The 17,285-nt window shown below is 37.0% G+C and overlaps 1 protein-coding gene across 5 annotated transcripts in view; it reads right to left on the reverse strand.

Annotated features, from left to right (window-relative positions):
- sestd1 (SEC14 and spectrin domains 1) overlaps positions 1–9,648 on the reverse strand; it is a 28,411-nt gene extending 18,763 nt beyond the window's left edge. For 2 of the 5 annotated variants that reach the window (XM_056754746.1, XM_056754741.1), the window contains exons 1-6: positions 9,554–9,648; positions 6,801–6,861; positions 6,165–6,249; positions 4,534–4,642; positions 3,247–3,337; positions 540–653 (exon numbers count right to left, since the gene is read on the reverse strand). In XM_056754746.1, coding sequence (XP_056610724.1) covers positions 540–653; positions 3,247–3,337; positions 4,534–4,642; positions 6,165–6,219 — 369 coding nt within the window. In that variant the 5' untranslated portion in view covers positions 6,220–6,249; positions 6,801–6,861; positions 9,554–9,648. The other 3 variants (XM_056754744.1, XM_056754742.1, XM_056754745.1) reach the window with 3 other exon arrangements.
- Between the last annotated feature and the right edge of the window lie 7,637 nt (positions 9,649–17,285).

Consider the following 17,285-nt stretch of genomic DNA (forward strand, 5'->3'; position numbering starts at 1 on the left):
TAACTCATTCGCTGCCAGCCTCTTCAAAAAAAAGTTGCCAGCCACGCCAGCGTTTTTTAACATTTTCACCCAACTTTATTGGCTCACAGTAAATTTTCTGTAAAGAATATATGGACAAACAATATGTCAAATGAAAGAACAGAGTCTCAGCTTTTAAACAAAAGAAACCGTATTCTTCTATATTTATTTGTTCGTTTTTTTATCACTCTGTAGATGTGGGTAGGTTTCTTCAAAAATGCATCATTTTAATTAAACAGCTGAGATAATTAACATTTTTTGTCAAAGATTCCGCCCAGAAACAATCATTAAAAACCGCTAAAACATACACTTTCTAGGTTCTGGGATTCTGTACTTTTTCCCAAAGGTGTGTAATAGTGCCACCTGCTGTACAACAGTACAAACACTGATTGCCATAATAACTCGTCTTTGGCGGGGGAAGAGTTTTTTTTTAATGACGAGATAACTCGTCAATGGTGGTGAAAGAGTTAAATATTTGTAGAAGAACATTATTAGATCAGCCTGAAGTTAATCTTTGTTACCTCAAAGCCAAGCCTGTCCTTCTCTTTCCAGAAACAGAAATGGGTGACTTTCTTGTCCCAGAACTCGTCAGGTTTCACCACACACACCAGAGACACTTCGGCGGGGATCACGTTCTTCAGGAACATAAAAACATTACAACGTTAGTTTCTCATCTCAACACACATCAGCTGCATAAAAGCTCACAGTGGCCACGTACAGGACACGTAAAGTGTCTGACTGTTATTGCAATGGGTACAAAATACATAAACATCATTTTGGTTAGTCGTTAACTTTTAACAACTGGTAACAAGGGACATATTTTTGTTCTTCGACAATATATACATTTTAAAACAGTTTTCATGTGGAACTTATTGCATTTCTTGTATCACATATAAGGAACACACAGGAAAAATTATAATAATCACACTTTAAATTTGGCCTAGCTATCCTAATATTTTTGAGGACGGTGAATACTTGCAAATAAGAGTATAATAACTTTAATTGATCAACAGAATCAGAGAAACAGAAGAGGAGTTACCATGCACCCTTCAAATTACAAAATTTTTCAAACAAAGATGAAATCCCCATAATAATGCATATTTTGTCTTCCAATGCAAGCTATTAAAAAGGAAGAAAGTCTAAAAAACCTTGATTCTTTCATTTAATCTGAAAGGCAAGTGGAAATAGAGAATTTATCTTCCAAGCACAAACATTTAATTCACTCGGTCTCCACTGACAAATCCGGGTCAGGCTGAGGACACTTTGAGCAGAGAATTGAGTTACGCCTCTCATCTCCACCACTGATATACTCGTACTGAAGATAACCATTCCATGATCCACTGAGGTAGAATGATCTCCTCCTTACTCTCATTTGCTAAATTACACAAAACCTTCCATTCCACTAAAAGCAGAAACCAACACCTTGCTCTCCTTGCACCCTTTAGGTTTTTAATTTAAATAAAAGCAATTTTGCAGTTCATAATAAAAAAGAACTGAATTCAAAGCCAAAGTTATGTTATTCAAAATGATGCAAAACAAATCAGCTAATGGCAAAAACAAAGTTAAACGCCAACATTTTATTTCACATTTACTCAATACGTTACATAATAAATTCCTACTTGCGAATAATATAATTACATGATTGGAGAGAATCAAATCCTCCGAATACAGCAGCTATAGAAATGGAATTCCTATTACTAAAGCCAATATTAAAGAATATATTGAATTTTTCTAACTCTGAAAGTTACATTCTCATTACCGGGACCAGTCTGAAAAAACTAATGCCGTCTCTACACTAGACGTGGCACTAATGCGACATGACCTGAGACAATAGAACGCATTAGAAACCATTATAATTTTACATTTTGTCCACACTGGATGTGGCGTGACAATCCCATTAGAATAAGGCTGTGTGTCTTGTCCGCCGTAGACACGGTGTTCGTGTGATTTGAGCTAAATCAGCAGAACTTATGATACAATTGTCATCAAATTTTATTGCTACTGCCTAGCTAGAAAACAAGGCCTAGGACATTGCCAAGAAATGAACTGCCTTGCCTTAAAAGGACTTTGACAGAGAGCAACACAAGTCACAATGTAAAAAGAACCGTAGACCAACTGAGCTTGCAGAAATTCGACCTGTATCTCATAAACAGAGAACTAAACAGGACAAAGCGAGCATCTATCCAGATCAACAAAGCTTAAGCACCAACAAACCACAAAACCAGGAAAGGTTGTAAACATAAATAATCTTCATGGGCTCGTCATAAAATTACTATTATTGCAATGCGCTACTAGCTGGACTTCCTGCTTGGACAACAAAACCTCTACAGATGATCCAGAATGCAGCGGCAAGAGTGGTCTTCCAAGAACCTTTCAAACAAATTCAAGACCCTTCTCCTGGCCTACAAGACTACCACTGGTTTGGCACCCCCTTATCTTCATTTACTAATGCAGACTTATGTACCCGTCAGAAGCTTACACCCTGCAAACGAACGACGTCTCGTGGTGCCATCCCAAAAAGGTAAAAATCCTTCTATGGATCAGTTCCACCTTTGTGTTACAAGATCAGCAGATTCTGTGGCCATCTTTAAGAATTGGCTGGAAACACATCTCTTCGTCAGCAGCACCTGTCTGGTCATTTCTGATTTCTATATCTTTTCTACTCTATCTGTATATAAAAAAAAGCATGCTTACGTAAACTAAGATTAACTAAACTTGGCTCTGTACACTGTAGTAGGCTTTGTGTGACTTGTTTTTATTGCACTTTTCCTTATTGTTGTCCAATTGTTGACCCAATTGCTTCCATTGTTTACCCAACTTGTAAGTCGCTTTGGATAAAAGTGTCTGCTAAATGACTAAATGTAAATGCATCTTTCCACGAGATGAAAACAAATGAGGTTAAATTTACATTTTATGTGAAATCACACCCAACATCGAATCAACCAGCTTTTGTTCAATGAGTCCAACAATTGATAGTAACTAAGATATTACGTAATCTAATGCATAGATGTTAATCAATGAGAATTTATTGTAAAGTGTTACAGAAACACACTTTAGAAAGGTGTTGACTCAAGCACCATATATAAACAGGATTCATTGAAGAAAAAAGAAGCGGCAGATGTCAAGAACACACAGTACATTTCACATCACACACGTCACGGAGGATTTTCTGCAAATCAAACAAAATCCAGGAATTAAAATGGTCAAGCAATGCATCTGTTTTCCTACCTGCAACATCAGAACAACTGTCTTCACTATATTCCACTGAGACTTCCTGCCATCCACGATGACGGTGAACCCACGAGCTTTGCATTTCTCACTGCAGAAAGAGCAGAAAAACATGGCATTCATTCAGTCACATAGCGCAAATTACAGGCCGGTGCATGCTGGCGATCCAGATAACATGAATCAATTATAATGACTCCGCTGTGGCTATGTTGTTAAACAGACTCATTTGTTTGTTCTGCGGTGGCATTCTGAAATGTTTGAAAAGAAAAGTTTTCAGAGTGACTCATAGAGACTCCAATAAGCATCTATTCAATCACAGACTTTCTATTTCAGTTTGTAACAAAAAAATCGGCATGAAGAACTTTTCGTTTCATTCCTGGAGGAATCAGAACAACCAACCCACCCCGGAAAATTCCTATAAAATGTCAGCATAAAGTAATTTGGTGAATGTCACTGAAATCAGTACAAAACAAGAGAGCAGAAACCCAGCGACTTTGTTAATGCCAGGGGCCATGTGCGTCTTCGCTGTAAGATGTCAACGTCAGTCAAAACTCAATTAGCCCCTGAAACCAAACTATGTTAAAGAAACCGTTCACCCAGAAATATAACCCATTACACTTCGAGAAAACACAACTTCTAGGCTATGTCTTGTTTAAACAGTGGTTGGGAATCATATTTGATTGAACTTTATATTACAGGCTCAGATTAAATCAATAAACTACAGGACCCCCTTAAAATCACTTTTAAAGGTCCAATGTATATAATTTAGCGGCATCTCTGTGAGGTTGTGAATTGCAACCAACAGCTCACTCCAGCACTCCTTTTCAAAGCACTATAATGGCTGACTCTTTCTCTTCTTTGCCGAAGGAGTTAACATATTAACAAAACGCGCTGTGTAGAGCAGATTGTCCATTTAGGGCTACAGTCGAATCAACATGGCGAATTCCATCCAAGGGGACCCGCTGTGTATGCAGATAGAAATAGCTCATGGCCAACCCAGTGTGAACTATACACCAAGTACATTCCAGAACCTTGGAGCCTATAAGACCCTCACATTTCCAAAGAAAGCAATAAAACATTTTATTTTAATTCTAAAGTCTGTCCGACCAAGAATTATGGCCTCTTTCAATTCCATGTGTCAATGCTGCTACGATGTGCATTATAATGACATGAGTTAGAACAAGGCTCCATTTCTTTTCCAATTGCTTTGACAGACATTTGATATACTGCTGTTGCAATAGCACGGGTCATAACTCAAGTCGTGAAGAGCAAAACCTCTGTTTTTACCTGGGAATGCCCAGCAGGTAGTCAAGAGTTGTGCTTAGCTCCTCCATGCTGGTCTGCTCTGTGCATAGTGGGATGGTCAGAATCAAACCACTGCGTCTGTCCTTACCTCCTAGAAAATCCAAATGCAAAGAGCCGAGTAAGGATATATGCAGAAATAAAAACAACGCAAATGTGTGTGAAATGTGGTCTGGAAATGGAAAAACAGCATCAGACCGTGACATTTCAAGGAAAAGATTGACGAAAAAAGGAGTGGGAGCTTCAGATTTTGTAACATGCAATTAATCCACCGTACAAGAACTACCGCACAGAAACATATTTAGTTTCAAGGACACGGCGCATTAAAATCTCTCCCTTTCTAAAATCAAAAACCTTCACAAAAAAATGTTGAAGCACAGTTCATCTAAGGGAATAAAAAAATGGAATATAATAGCACATTATTGAGGGATGATGCAAACAAAATACTGGATGAAAGTTTAAAATCAGTTCATTTGTATATACAGTATGCATTAGACACGGATACTAAATTTCTCCACCGATGCAGATTATTCAGTCTGCTGTCTGCAGATACAGATACCGAAAATTTATATTTATCAACTTTCTGAATGTTCATTTATATAATGACTATTAATATCAAACATCAATGAAAAACAATAACATTTTCTATATACGGAATTGATACCCGGTAGTCTGAAAAATTGCTATTATCAACCAATATAGATTATTGGCCGATATATCTGTGTTTCTCTAATATGCATACATATTTATTTCTGTCAAATTTCTCTAATTTTTAACAAAAGATAATCACAGAAAACATGAGTTTTGATTACATTTTAGAGCAGGAAAGCAGCAACCATCTGTAACTTATCGTAATGTGGAGCAGCGTCAACCCAGAAAGAAAGTTCACATGCCAGCAGTAATGTAAGACAGTTATTTCTTTATTTGAGATTGTGGCTAGGTCTACAGGTAGAATGTGTAACGTTACGGGTTGATTTCTGTGCTGTCGCTGTGCAGCATGCAGTTGTGTTTAATGGCCTGACTGGTTTGCCCATGGTTTTTGTTTGGGTGGTTAAGCTGCAAGTTTATGCTTTGGCTAACTGCGTTTATGTATTTGTTTTTATGCTGAATCCAATGATCACACTTGGATCTTCTTTATTCTCAGCAGCAACTCATATTTGCCTCAGTTATTTATTAAAATTAGACTGAAGCGGCTCACCCATGGTACAGTCATTACTTCTGTCCTGTCAAAAGAAAAAATCATCACAGCACCCGCTGCTCAAAACACGTTCCCACGGCTATGGTCAGTACAATAGCTTTTGAACCTGATGTTCCAAATACGGTAAAAGGCGATACATTTCCATCACATGCTTGCAGTATTCGACCAATCACTACGCACTGGTTAACTGGCCAACCATAGCACACCTCGCATTTAAGAGCGATGAGCTTTGTTAAAAATCTGTACTAGGCGGTGCAAAGAGGAGATACAAACATGCACGGTATGTGGAAAATAAAGCATTTTTTAACCTTACATCGTGTAGACACGTTGCAATACACCTAAAACAAATTATATTTGTTTTAGCTGTCTCATATGACTCCATTAAGACAAAACTTAAATCTATTTTCTCAGTTTTTACCTGACAAAAAAGCCAACTTCTTCTTCAGCACGGGCAGTATGGTGGTGGCCTCCATCCTGGAATGGGTTTATGCTTTACTTAATAACTGCAACAAGAAAATTAAGAATTTATTTCTGATTCAGTTCACATTATATCATTAAGGGCTTAAACAAGAACCTAACTAGGTAACTGGATGATTAGTTAGCTTTACAGAGTTATTATTACTTGAGCGAAACAACCCAACTGCAGTTTGATTAATATTAAATTAAATGCACAATAAAAAACGCATATGAGCTCTTCAGTTATATATGTTTGAGACAGTCGTGTGGAGTTTCACGGACTCTAAATTATGCTTTTTTTAAGGGCGGGTTAAAAAGGAAAGAATTTCATTTTGAGCGCAGTCTTTTAATGCCAACACAAAACTCAGTTCACTTGTTATGATAAACACGAAACAAAAATGGCTTCCAACAAATCCTTGTTCAGAACAACACCACCCTATGCCAAAAATACCAGAATGACACAAAAAAGACAAACAAGCTCAAAAGTAGGTTAAATCACTATAATTAGATGACATTGTGCTAGAAGAACTACACAGCGATCTGAGCTCTCCATGAAGGCTTGTCTTAGACATGTCACAATGCTGACTGTGTCACTCACCTTCAACAGTGATGCAGTACATCAAGTACATTCTCTCTCATGCGTTCCCCTGGCCCATCTTCTGAAACAATGCAAATAGATGCAGAGGAACAACAAAAGTGCGTAGAGAGGGAGAGAGAGAGAAAAAGAAAACACTGTTACTGAGAAACTGTTAAATATATTTGAGAGATCACTCAAAATGATAATTCAGGACCTATTTACATAAAAGCATATGGGTTTGAAACAACATGCTTAAGTATCACAAAGGAGATCTTTTAAAGAAATGTCAAGGAGTTATTTTGCAAACAACAATTTATAGTAATTAATTTGCTCTTCTTTAAACTTTTCCTAAATACATGTAGAAATAGAACTGCTGTATTGCTTAAAAGTGAATATGAACTTGTTTTCTTTGCAGTATTTGATGTCTGAAAAATACAGAGCATTGTTTGTTATTTTGACACGTTTCGTTTTAAATTTCTGAAAATAAATGCTATATGAAAACAAGATTTTTGTGTGAAATTTGGGCGAAACATTGTTACCAGTTTACAGAATGAAACAAAAATGACAAATTTTCACCCGTTTCACAGACGCGGCTTAGCCAGGATTTTGCTTTGGTTAAATTAAGATATTTGTCCCATTTATATAAATAAACTGATATATTTTAAGATATTAAAGTTATACGAGTTAAGACAGGTCACACATTTTATTCTGGGACTAGCCTTAAGCCTGGTCTGTGAAAGCGGGCCATAGTACATTTAGAAAATCAGAAAACAACTTTGAAATAATCTCTTCATATTTTCCGCAGGTGTGTATCTGGGTACATTTTTAAGGCTTTTGGGGTGAACTAAAGCTTAAAAACAGCTTTGGATTCTGGCATCGGGACCAGCACACAGCACCAACAGATCCGATCTCGGTGCAATTTTTCCAATATGTAGATTTAATCAGAGCAGACCTCCTCATAAACTGCTTAGATTGGAAAAGCGCATGTCAAATCCAATAATCACCGACACACTATTTCTACAGCCCACATATCCATTTAAAGTCAAATGCCCCTGAAAAAAGATTCATCAACAAACCAACAACCGACTGCAAAAGATTTAAGAGGGCAAGCAGTGCACAAGAAAACAGCCTGGCAATCTAAACACAACATATTAAGCTGATGCACAGAAACGCCACATCACGTCCTAAGCAAAAGCTCAGCAGTGATCACAGGGTTTGCTGATGTGTCTGCTAGTCTCAGTAACATCTCTAGTTAAAAGAACTTTTGGACCAGAATGACTATTAGATCGCACTGCTGCAAAATGAATTGCTATGCAACCCACCGGCCCATCCACATGCAAATTTCCCCAGCTGGTAATGCAAATCTCCTCTAGTAAGGTCTTAAAGGTTATGTCTAGGACATCAAAATGATTCTGCATCGTCATGGTATACGTTAAACTTTCAGCATTACTTTAAAAACCAATACGGGATGCCATATTCTGCAAATATACAGAATGTTTTGTGCTTTGGTGTAGTTACAAAAAACATCGCTAAAGAATGACAAATAACTACACCACACTCCTGACACCTCAGCTCTGTTTGGAATGAATGAACATGCCTAAAATCATAATGAAAACGTGTGACCCTGCCAGCAAAAACCCAGCTAAAGTCATTGTTTGTCATTTACTTTTTTTCTGACTAAAATCATCCTAAAACATTTGCGAAAATATAACCTTGATATCTTTAATATTGATGTCAAAGATCGAAATCCTAGTCCCATAATCTGGGATTTATTTACGATGCCAAATCGTAATTCTCCATGCTTTTACTGTATTACAAAGTTGTCATTAACGTGAATTAAAGAACCATGATGCATGACAGTGTAACCAGTTAAAAAGAAAGAAACCATCACTGTATTTCTAATAGATTGAATCATTTGAATGGTTTTGTATTGATGTTTATAGAAACTATAATAGTCTCTGTGGGTCTTTACTGGCGTCTCTGGTTCTGTAGGGTGGGATGTTATCTGGTGAATTGAAACCAATGTCATTAAATCCTACTGGAATGATGCCCGAAACACCATATACAGGATATAATGGTTTTGATGTTCAACAGCTTCAATGGTATTTGTTACTAGAAACCATTAGAATTCGTCTCGTTTCAGAAAACAGGCTAACTGGGCCAGTTTAAGCAATAACGTTTAGATTCTTGCTCTTGGCAAGTGGTTTTCTGGTTACAGGAGGACAACAGTTGGCAATCTCGGTGTCTGGCAACCCAACAGCTGGCTGAAAGTTGCTTTGGTGGTCAGGCGCGAGACAAAGAGGGGGACCCACCTATCTGGCCTACGTACTGTAAAGAATAAAGGTCATTTGCACGACAAACACTCGTTCGTGTTAACTACAACGTGCCAGAATTGGTTGTCATGTGAAAGACGCGTTTTAATGCAGCGTGTGCATTCATTCAGTGGACATTAAGCACATTTTCAAGGCGCGTGCACGGCTACTGGCTAGCGCGAGCAACTGATCGCCGATCCACGAAGTAGGGAGGTTTTATTATAGCGAACACACATGCTCTGTATTCCTGAGGTGAATATAAGAAAAATCCTGACTGACTTACCTCAGCAGGACGCGAACAGCCTTCTCTATCGATTATAATAATTGCTGTGATTGTTGGCCCGGCTAAAGACAGTGTTGCGGGTGAATATACAGTTGAAGCGGTTTCTATGGTATACTTTACAAGCACAACGCTTCTTTCATCGCGTGATGGAGAATAACGGCGAAGAGAAATAAAATTACCTTTCTCCGTATCGAGAACTGGAGTCGGTGTGATAATTGCCTTAAGAGATGTAGCAACGCTGTGTTTTGTTAGAAAGGGGCGGGTCGTGCTGAACGTAGCCACGCCTGTAGAGACAGTGCGGGCTGGACAGTCTACTGTAGTGGGCGTGGCGGGGCGGGGCGTGTGTTGGGTTTCTTTAAAGAAATAGTGTGTCGGATAAATTCTGTTCGTTTAAATAATTTTTATTGCATTTCACACATAATCTTTCAAAACAGATATGGCAAAGTCGTAGATCTATGCCTTTTCTTTATCCATTTATTTACCTGGATTTACACTCTGTTGTCTATTATATTTTGAGGTGCCTATACAGAATTTAAATAAATCTATACTAAAACATAATAACTAGTCCTGATATACCCTAAACGTATTAAAGGAACACTTCACTCAAAAATGAAAATTCTGTCATCGTTTACTCACCTTCATGTTGTTCAAATCTGTATACATAATATAGAGAAAGATATTTGGAAGAATGCTTTTAACTAGACAGATTTTCCCCCCGATGACTCCCATAGTAGGAAACATAACTGAATCTTTTTTTGTTCTGTTGAACACTAATGAAGACATTTTGAAGAACAGCAAACAGTTCTTTTGACCACCATTGTACTTTTTCCTACTATGGTAATCAATGGGGGCAAAATCTGTCTGGTTGGAAGCATTCTTCCAAATATCTTTCTCTGTGCTCATCAGAATAAAGACATTTATACAGATTTTGAACAACTCGACAGAATTTTCATTTTTGGGTGAAGTATCTTTTTAATATATGTCGCTTTTTTCTCATTTCAGCCAGCAGCTTGTAGTGAAGCTGAAGACAACACAGAGCACAGTGCTAAGATTGCAAGATACATGAAATGTGTAGGCCTACAATAATTGTTGTATTGTTAAGGATTTGTAATAAAGTGTTAAAATGTGATTATGATGTTGGAGTACAGCACAAACATTAAGATAACAATCAATGACAAACTGATCTCGCTGCACAAGTTGTATTGTTTCTGCTTTGTGTAATAGACCCATACAATAGCATTTTACAAAACCTTTAATAATATCATTAAAAAAGGATATTTGAAAACAGAGTAGCATTCACAATCACATTTTCTTCATTAGATTTCATTGTTGGTGGATACTGTGGTCTGAAAAATCACTGTGATAAAAAGAGCCAAACTCACAGAGGCCTCTACATTAAGTCAATTATAGGCTGAACAGTTCTGGATCTCTGGCTTGAAAGTAAAATTTTAAACTTTAGAAAGTTTTATTAACTCGATGTTGTGGAATATTGAACAGTGATAAAATAGGCAGTTTTGAAGTATTGTGATGAATATGGAAAAATTTCCTTTTTCGTATGTTTTATATTACAATATTACTTTATTCTCAGAGTTTTAAAGGATTCGTCTACCTATCTTGCCTTTCTTTAGGATTGCATTGATCTGTCCTGAAGGGTTCATGGCACAAGAAAATCATCTTATACATTCTACATTGGAACACAACATTTTTTCAACAGAAATAACATGTGCAAATAATAAATAAGACAGAAAACTACACTGTTTTCAAAGTGCAAGAACATACTATTACTAAATTAGAAGTATGCAATTTTTGTGAAGTGAAAGAGAATTAATCATAAGATAAGACATCATCCAGGTTCCATAAATAGTAAAACACATGGTGAGATGCAGTTGCTTTGGTAATCATACTGTGTGCACACATCACTTAATTACTGAGATTTAAGAAGGTGTAAGAAGGTTCCACTAGATGTCTCTGTTTGCCCATTGAGTCTCCATACTGAAAATGTTGTGAGTGATTCACGGATGAATACTTCATTCTTGATTCAGAAAACCCAACACATTCCATTTGGATTTGATGTTGATTGCTTTAAGATCTCTCTAAATTGAGCAACAGTGTGAGCCAAAGTTATTAAAACGGTAACAATCTTACACCACATAACATTTTATTGCTACTCATGCAGAGTATGGTATATTCAAATGCTTGATACGACACTCTTTTCACAGTATATTATAAGATTATATTGTTTAGGAGTAACAGCAAAAGTAGGAATAGAAAATAGAACAAAATCAGTATAAATAAAAAGTTCCATTGAGAGAATTTATAATTTGAAAATTTAAGGAAAATGCGGTAACAAAGGGTAACCCGGATATGACGCCATTGAGAGGCGACTGAACGGCCCCAGTCCACTGTCTAGAATGGTGGTTTTCTCAGGATTTAAAAGCAGTTGGAAACATTTGAGATATTGTAAGTACTCAGCTAAAAAACATTATAACATTGGCCTAGTGGTTTTTGGATATTTTACTGCAAAATTCTGACAAACTCTGCCTTTAAATGTGAATAAACATTCAGTAGCAGCAACAGTCTCATTTGATAAATAACTTTGACTTGTTGTTGGTCAAATAAATTTGTTGGGCAGAATAACTTGGCTGATGAAACTGTACTCTCCACATTCAGAAGGTTTTTACCCTGGTAATGAGCAGATGTAAACTAAAGACAAGGCCAGATCAGTGTATTGTTATCGCGCCGTGTGCAGTAATTGTGCTGATATGTAATTACAGCCTGTCGCCCCTGGGAGAAGTCTGATGGGCAGAGACTGGCAGGGCATCTGTGTACCCCCATGTGGAACTCAGAGGAGAACCAACTGGAGCTTACACTGAAGGACGGTCTGTCCGGACACTTTTAGTGCTATGTTCTCTTTTTCCTCCGGCATCAGCGAAATTGGCCACATGTCAATGGATCTCTTCCTCTCTTGGGTGAATGGCATGCTGCTCTAGTTAGGGTCACTTTCTAAAAAGTACGAAAGATATACAGTTGCAGGAAAACAGAAAGTGATGCATTGCAAAGATAAGGTGGCAGATGCAGAGTTGATAATAGGGGAGCAGTGCGACTTGTTTTTGTTTCTTTAAGTAGTTTCTTAGGAAAAAATATTGTTGACAGGTTACACTTAAATAGCTCCAATTTGACATTTATGAAAAGTACCCTTATGAATTATCAAGAACATAGATCTTAACAAATAATTTATAGTACTTAGAATATATTTGAACAAATTAAACTAAATGTTTTTGTCCTGCTGTTCACACAATTTGTTGTTCCTGTTCACACAATATAAAAAATATATTTGTTTTCAAGTATATTTATAAATGTAACTTCAAAGTTTGTCAGCAGATTTTGTGATTTGAATGTGTGAATTACTGCAGAATCTAATTTTATCAACAGAGGGCGCTGTTTAGCGTCTGAGCAACATCAAAAGGTCATAACTTCCATAATGTGGTTAAGCCATTCCCACTAAAACCACATTTTAATGAGTATTTTTCGTAAATAATGAATTGAAATAAAACGCTATTAGGGAATTAAGAAATAAAAAAACTAACACGCTGCTGCTAACAGACTTTTGTTTACAACAATTGAATCTATAAAAGTTCAGCATGTAAAACTTTTATGACTACATGCAGACAAGCCAGCAGTTTCCAGGTCTCATGGGATTCTAATTTATCCTCCGGATCTAATTTACGAATTAAATTGGAAATTGAAATTCACAAACATCTGAATGAAATCAATTCCGTGTTGCGATGTGTATATGGACTGTTCTAGATTTCAATGTCATTTTGTAGGTTGGCACTGGGCTTGGATTTGCGGTTTGAAACAACTGTGCTATTTTTTGCAGGGACAAAGAAGTAGTGTCTTAAAAATAATTACATTAAAAGAATTACAGAAACAAAAAAATGTGCTGTTGTGAGATGCCAGCTATCATTCGTTCTCATATGGGAGATGAGGAAAGCGTATAGCAATCCTAACTTGGTAATGTGGTAAAAGTTGGCAATATTCAGCAATGTTGTATATTTAATTCAATAGGGATCCATGCACAAAATGGATCTTCCAAATGAACATTTGCGTCATTTATTATGCTTTATCGAATCATAGCCTGCAGCAGATCTCATCTGTAAAATTAAAAACCTCTTTTAAAAATGCTACTTTTGAGTACAAAAAGTGACTGTGAGTTTAATCCACACTAACAGTCTCATAGTCACAGTACTTTAGCTCATTACCATGTTGGCGTACGCAAGGATTTTCAAGAGTGCTTGTTGAGAGAGCTGAATACAAGCAATTTCAAGTTGTGTAGGCTGTGTGCTCATACCTGACATGAGTACATAAGACGAGAGGCAGAGATTTGTGGGAACCAATTGTGCAAAAGTTGAATTTGGAGCTGTTAGGAAACAGATAAACAGATTTTTCTCTTGAGTAAAAGCAGTATCTTGTGTATCTGCTAAAATGAACGAAGAAATCTCAATGTTTCAAATTGTGCTCAGGTATTATGGGACATTAAGTCTATGATCACAAGGCATTTTAATATGAGCACACTGGTCTCCAAAGAGCATCTGATCTTTGCTACATTAATGTTTTAGCTCTAACTGTATGTCAACAGTGTGTCTGTGAAATGTCTTCTTCGTGATTTAATCAAAACTGATACCTGAATGAAAGCTCTATTCTTCTGAGCTATAAAAGAGCAACCAGAGCATAATTTTTTCCCTTTGGGTAAAGAAGAACTCAGATGAGTAATACGTCCCAAGCTATATCCCGTCGAAGACGAATGATTTGAGTTCTTATTGAAATGCTGAGCAAACAGAGGAGATTAGATCTGGCCTTTCATTTCAGCTGATTGACAAATCAGCACTTGTTCACAACTTGAGTCTCCAAGGCACAATGTTTTCTCTCCGAGCTGCATTAGCAAAGATCTCTTAAGCTGATTTATAACTCAACAGCGACGAAGACTAGGTCCAGTTTAAGCACAAGAGATGGGAGCAGTGCACAAGCTGACATTACACTGGAAGATCAAATACCCCCACTGTCCATCAACAGAATTTACAGCCGGCCGGCATTAGGGAGTGTGTATTGTATTTCATTACTTCACTGCCAAGAGCTTTTTATGGATTTTTGGACAAGGCTGAAGTGAGGAGGACGCTGTGGCCAGTGACGTACACCGATAATAGTTCCACTTATTATTTTAACATTGATAACAAGATTTTGAAATACCTGCATTGAGTTATACAGAAAAAGTACAGATTAATGGAGGGCGATGTGGGCCAAAAAGTCCATGGCCGATTTTGCTTTCCAGTCCGCCCCTGCCCATTCCACACAGAGCCTATTCTTCATAAAATTTGGCTGGGAACTGCTCACAATATCAATAAGTATGGTTATCATCATTACCAGCACATGATAGACAATTATCACCCTGATAAAATCCATCAAGTACAGCATGTTCAATCTTGGCATATTTGACTTAACTCACTTCTGAGACAGTGAAACTTGATATCTGATAGTAAAACTAAATCCAGAGCCACACATAAACTTCAATATTATATCATACATTTTGAATTAAATTATGAAATATAAAATATGAATATCTTGAAGTATAAAGGTCAATGTGTTACCTGTGACACCTGGTTGTTTCAGACCCTATACTCAACTGATACATTTTCTCATAGATGTACAGTTTGTACTGTAATTCCAAGGCGATTTTGACATTTGATGTCCACATTACGCATCCAAAAATACAACCTACAATTTACCACCTCTCCAGATGAACACGGAATGCAACACCTTTACTTTATTAATGCCAGAGGAGACATTGCTTAAGGTCAGGAGGAGAGGTGTAGCTCGCTCACGGAACAGAGACGCCTCTGCTGGTTTTGATAGGCTCATATTGGTGTTTTTGGTGGGAGCGTGTCAAAAAGGTTTCATCTCTTTAAGCATCCCTCACTGAGAGCTGGACATCTGTCAGACAGTATTACCATCACGAGGATAAAGAAAAACAGAGGTGAAGGGCAGTCCTATTATATCAACATCCACTAGCTAGACTTCATGATCTGGGTCTTACCGCGGTTGTCATTGTGTACATAATCACAGTCAAATAATCATGACAAATGAGGTCACAGTGTAACAGACAGAGATGCTGGATTAAGACCGAAAGTAAATAAAAAACAAGAGACTTAATGACGGGGAGCATGTTTTCGGGGCCAAAGGGTTAAGACAACTAAACACAAGCTGAAAGAATTAGGACGTTTTAGCATTTAAAACAAATAAACGTCGATATACTTATTATTCAGCACTAAACTATTCAAATGTACAGCAACATTTAGTGACATTTAATATGCTAACTCCAAAAAGGTCAGATTGTCTTGCATCTATTGCAGCACACAAGATGATCTTTGGAAAATTCTCAAAGCATGCTGGGAGCACACGGATCATCAGGTTCTGCACAAACTTGTGCAGTTCATGCCAGATCGAGTACACGCTGTTACTGAAGCTATTGAAGGTTGACATATTAAATACTTACAAATTCCAACTTGAATTTTATTATTATTATTTTAATATTTATTCACGGATTTTGATTAAGATTATGTCGGACATGTGCTTTGCAATCAAATATTTTGTATTCCGTTAGAAAATAATGACAAACAGAAACATTTCCTTATCGAATATGATACCTTATGGGTATCAAGCTACGGACCTGCCGGATAAAGTACCTTCCATCGGCCTATTATCCACGGTCCTCGATCCAACATACTTCAAAGATGTCAGATGACATAAACCCTTTATAGATTATGTTCAGGATGTTTATATTAGCAAACATGATTTGAGTCATTCTGGATGAGAAGAATGCACTTCAGAAAGAAAAGAGGTTATGGAATCACAATATAAACCAATTAAAGAGTTAAACAACACTGAGCTGAATGATTTAATACACATTTTCCAAAAAAACAAAATCACCACAACAAACGTAATGCATATGCTCATCATTAAAACAACATTTCTGTAAATGAATAGGGCAGTAAACATTAAATCATGGATTCATGGTGATCAAAATCATTCATTACATTTCTGTGGAAAACGTTGGATTGGTGAATTGTGGTTTTCAGCAGTGATATATTTCTAAATAAAGAATGTATTACTGACAGCTTATCCGTACCTTGCTGCTTGTGACCTCTGGTATCATTCCTAAACCTCACAAACAATATTTCATGTGTGTTTGTCTGTTGGCTCAGTAATAACCATATAACAAGTGTGATAGTGTACAGCCAGCCAGTCATTATCACAAAAGAAACCCATCTAGGGCGACACAAGATCCTCTGTGTTGAAGGTCAATCACCTTTTCGAGCATCCTTAAAGCATTAAGCCATTAGAGACTGAGTCTGACCTGTGTGGTTGCCAAGAAATGTATCAACATGGTGCAATAAAGTTCACTCAAAAATGAAAATGCTGTCCTCATTCACTCCCTCATGTCATTTCAAACCTGTATGAGTTTCTTTCTGCTGCAGAACACAAAAGAAGATATTTTGTTGGTAACCAATCACAAGAACAATGCAAGTCAAGGGGTGCTGGGGCTTTACAAAATTTCCTCATTTGTGTTTTGCAGAATGAATTAAGTCATGAAGGTTTGAAATGACAAGAGTAAATGATGACAGAATTTTCCTTTTTGGGTGTGCCAAGCCTTAAATGTAATTTGCAATCATGGGTGTGCTTTTATCAGCATTTAATAAAACTTCAAATGTAGCTGAACCAAAAAACAACAACCAAAATAATGATTAGCTAAGTATACATAATCCATTACATATTTCACTAAACATCAAATAGTTCTAGTCAAATTAGACGATTGCAATTTTCAAGACTAATTAAAAAAACACAGGATGTCCGAAA

This window comes from Triplophysa dalaica, chromosome 8, assembly GCF_015846415.1.
Source record: "Triplophysa dalaica isolate WHDGS20190420 chromosome 8, ASM1584641v1, whole genome shotgun sequence".
Classification (NCBI taxonomy): Eukaryota; Metazoa; Chordata; class Actinopteri; order Cypriniformes; family Nemacheilidae; genus Triplophysa; species Triplophysa dalaica.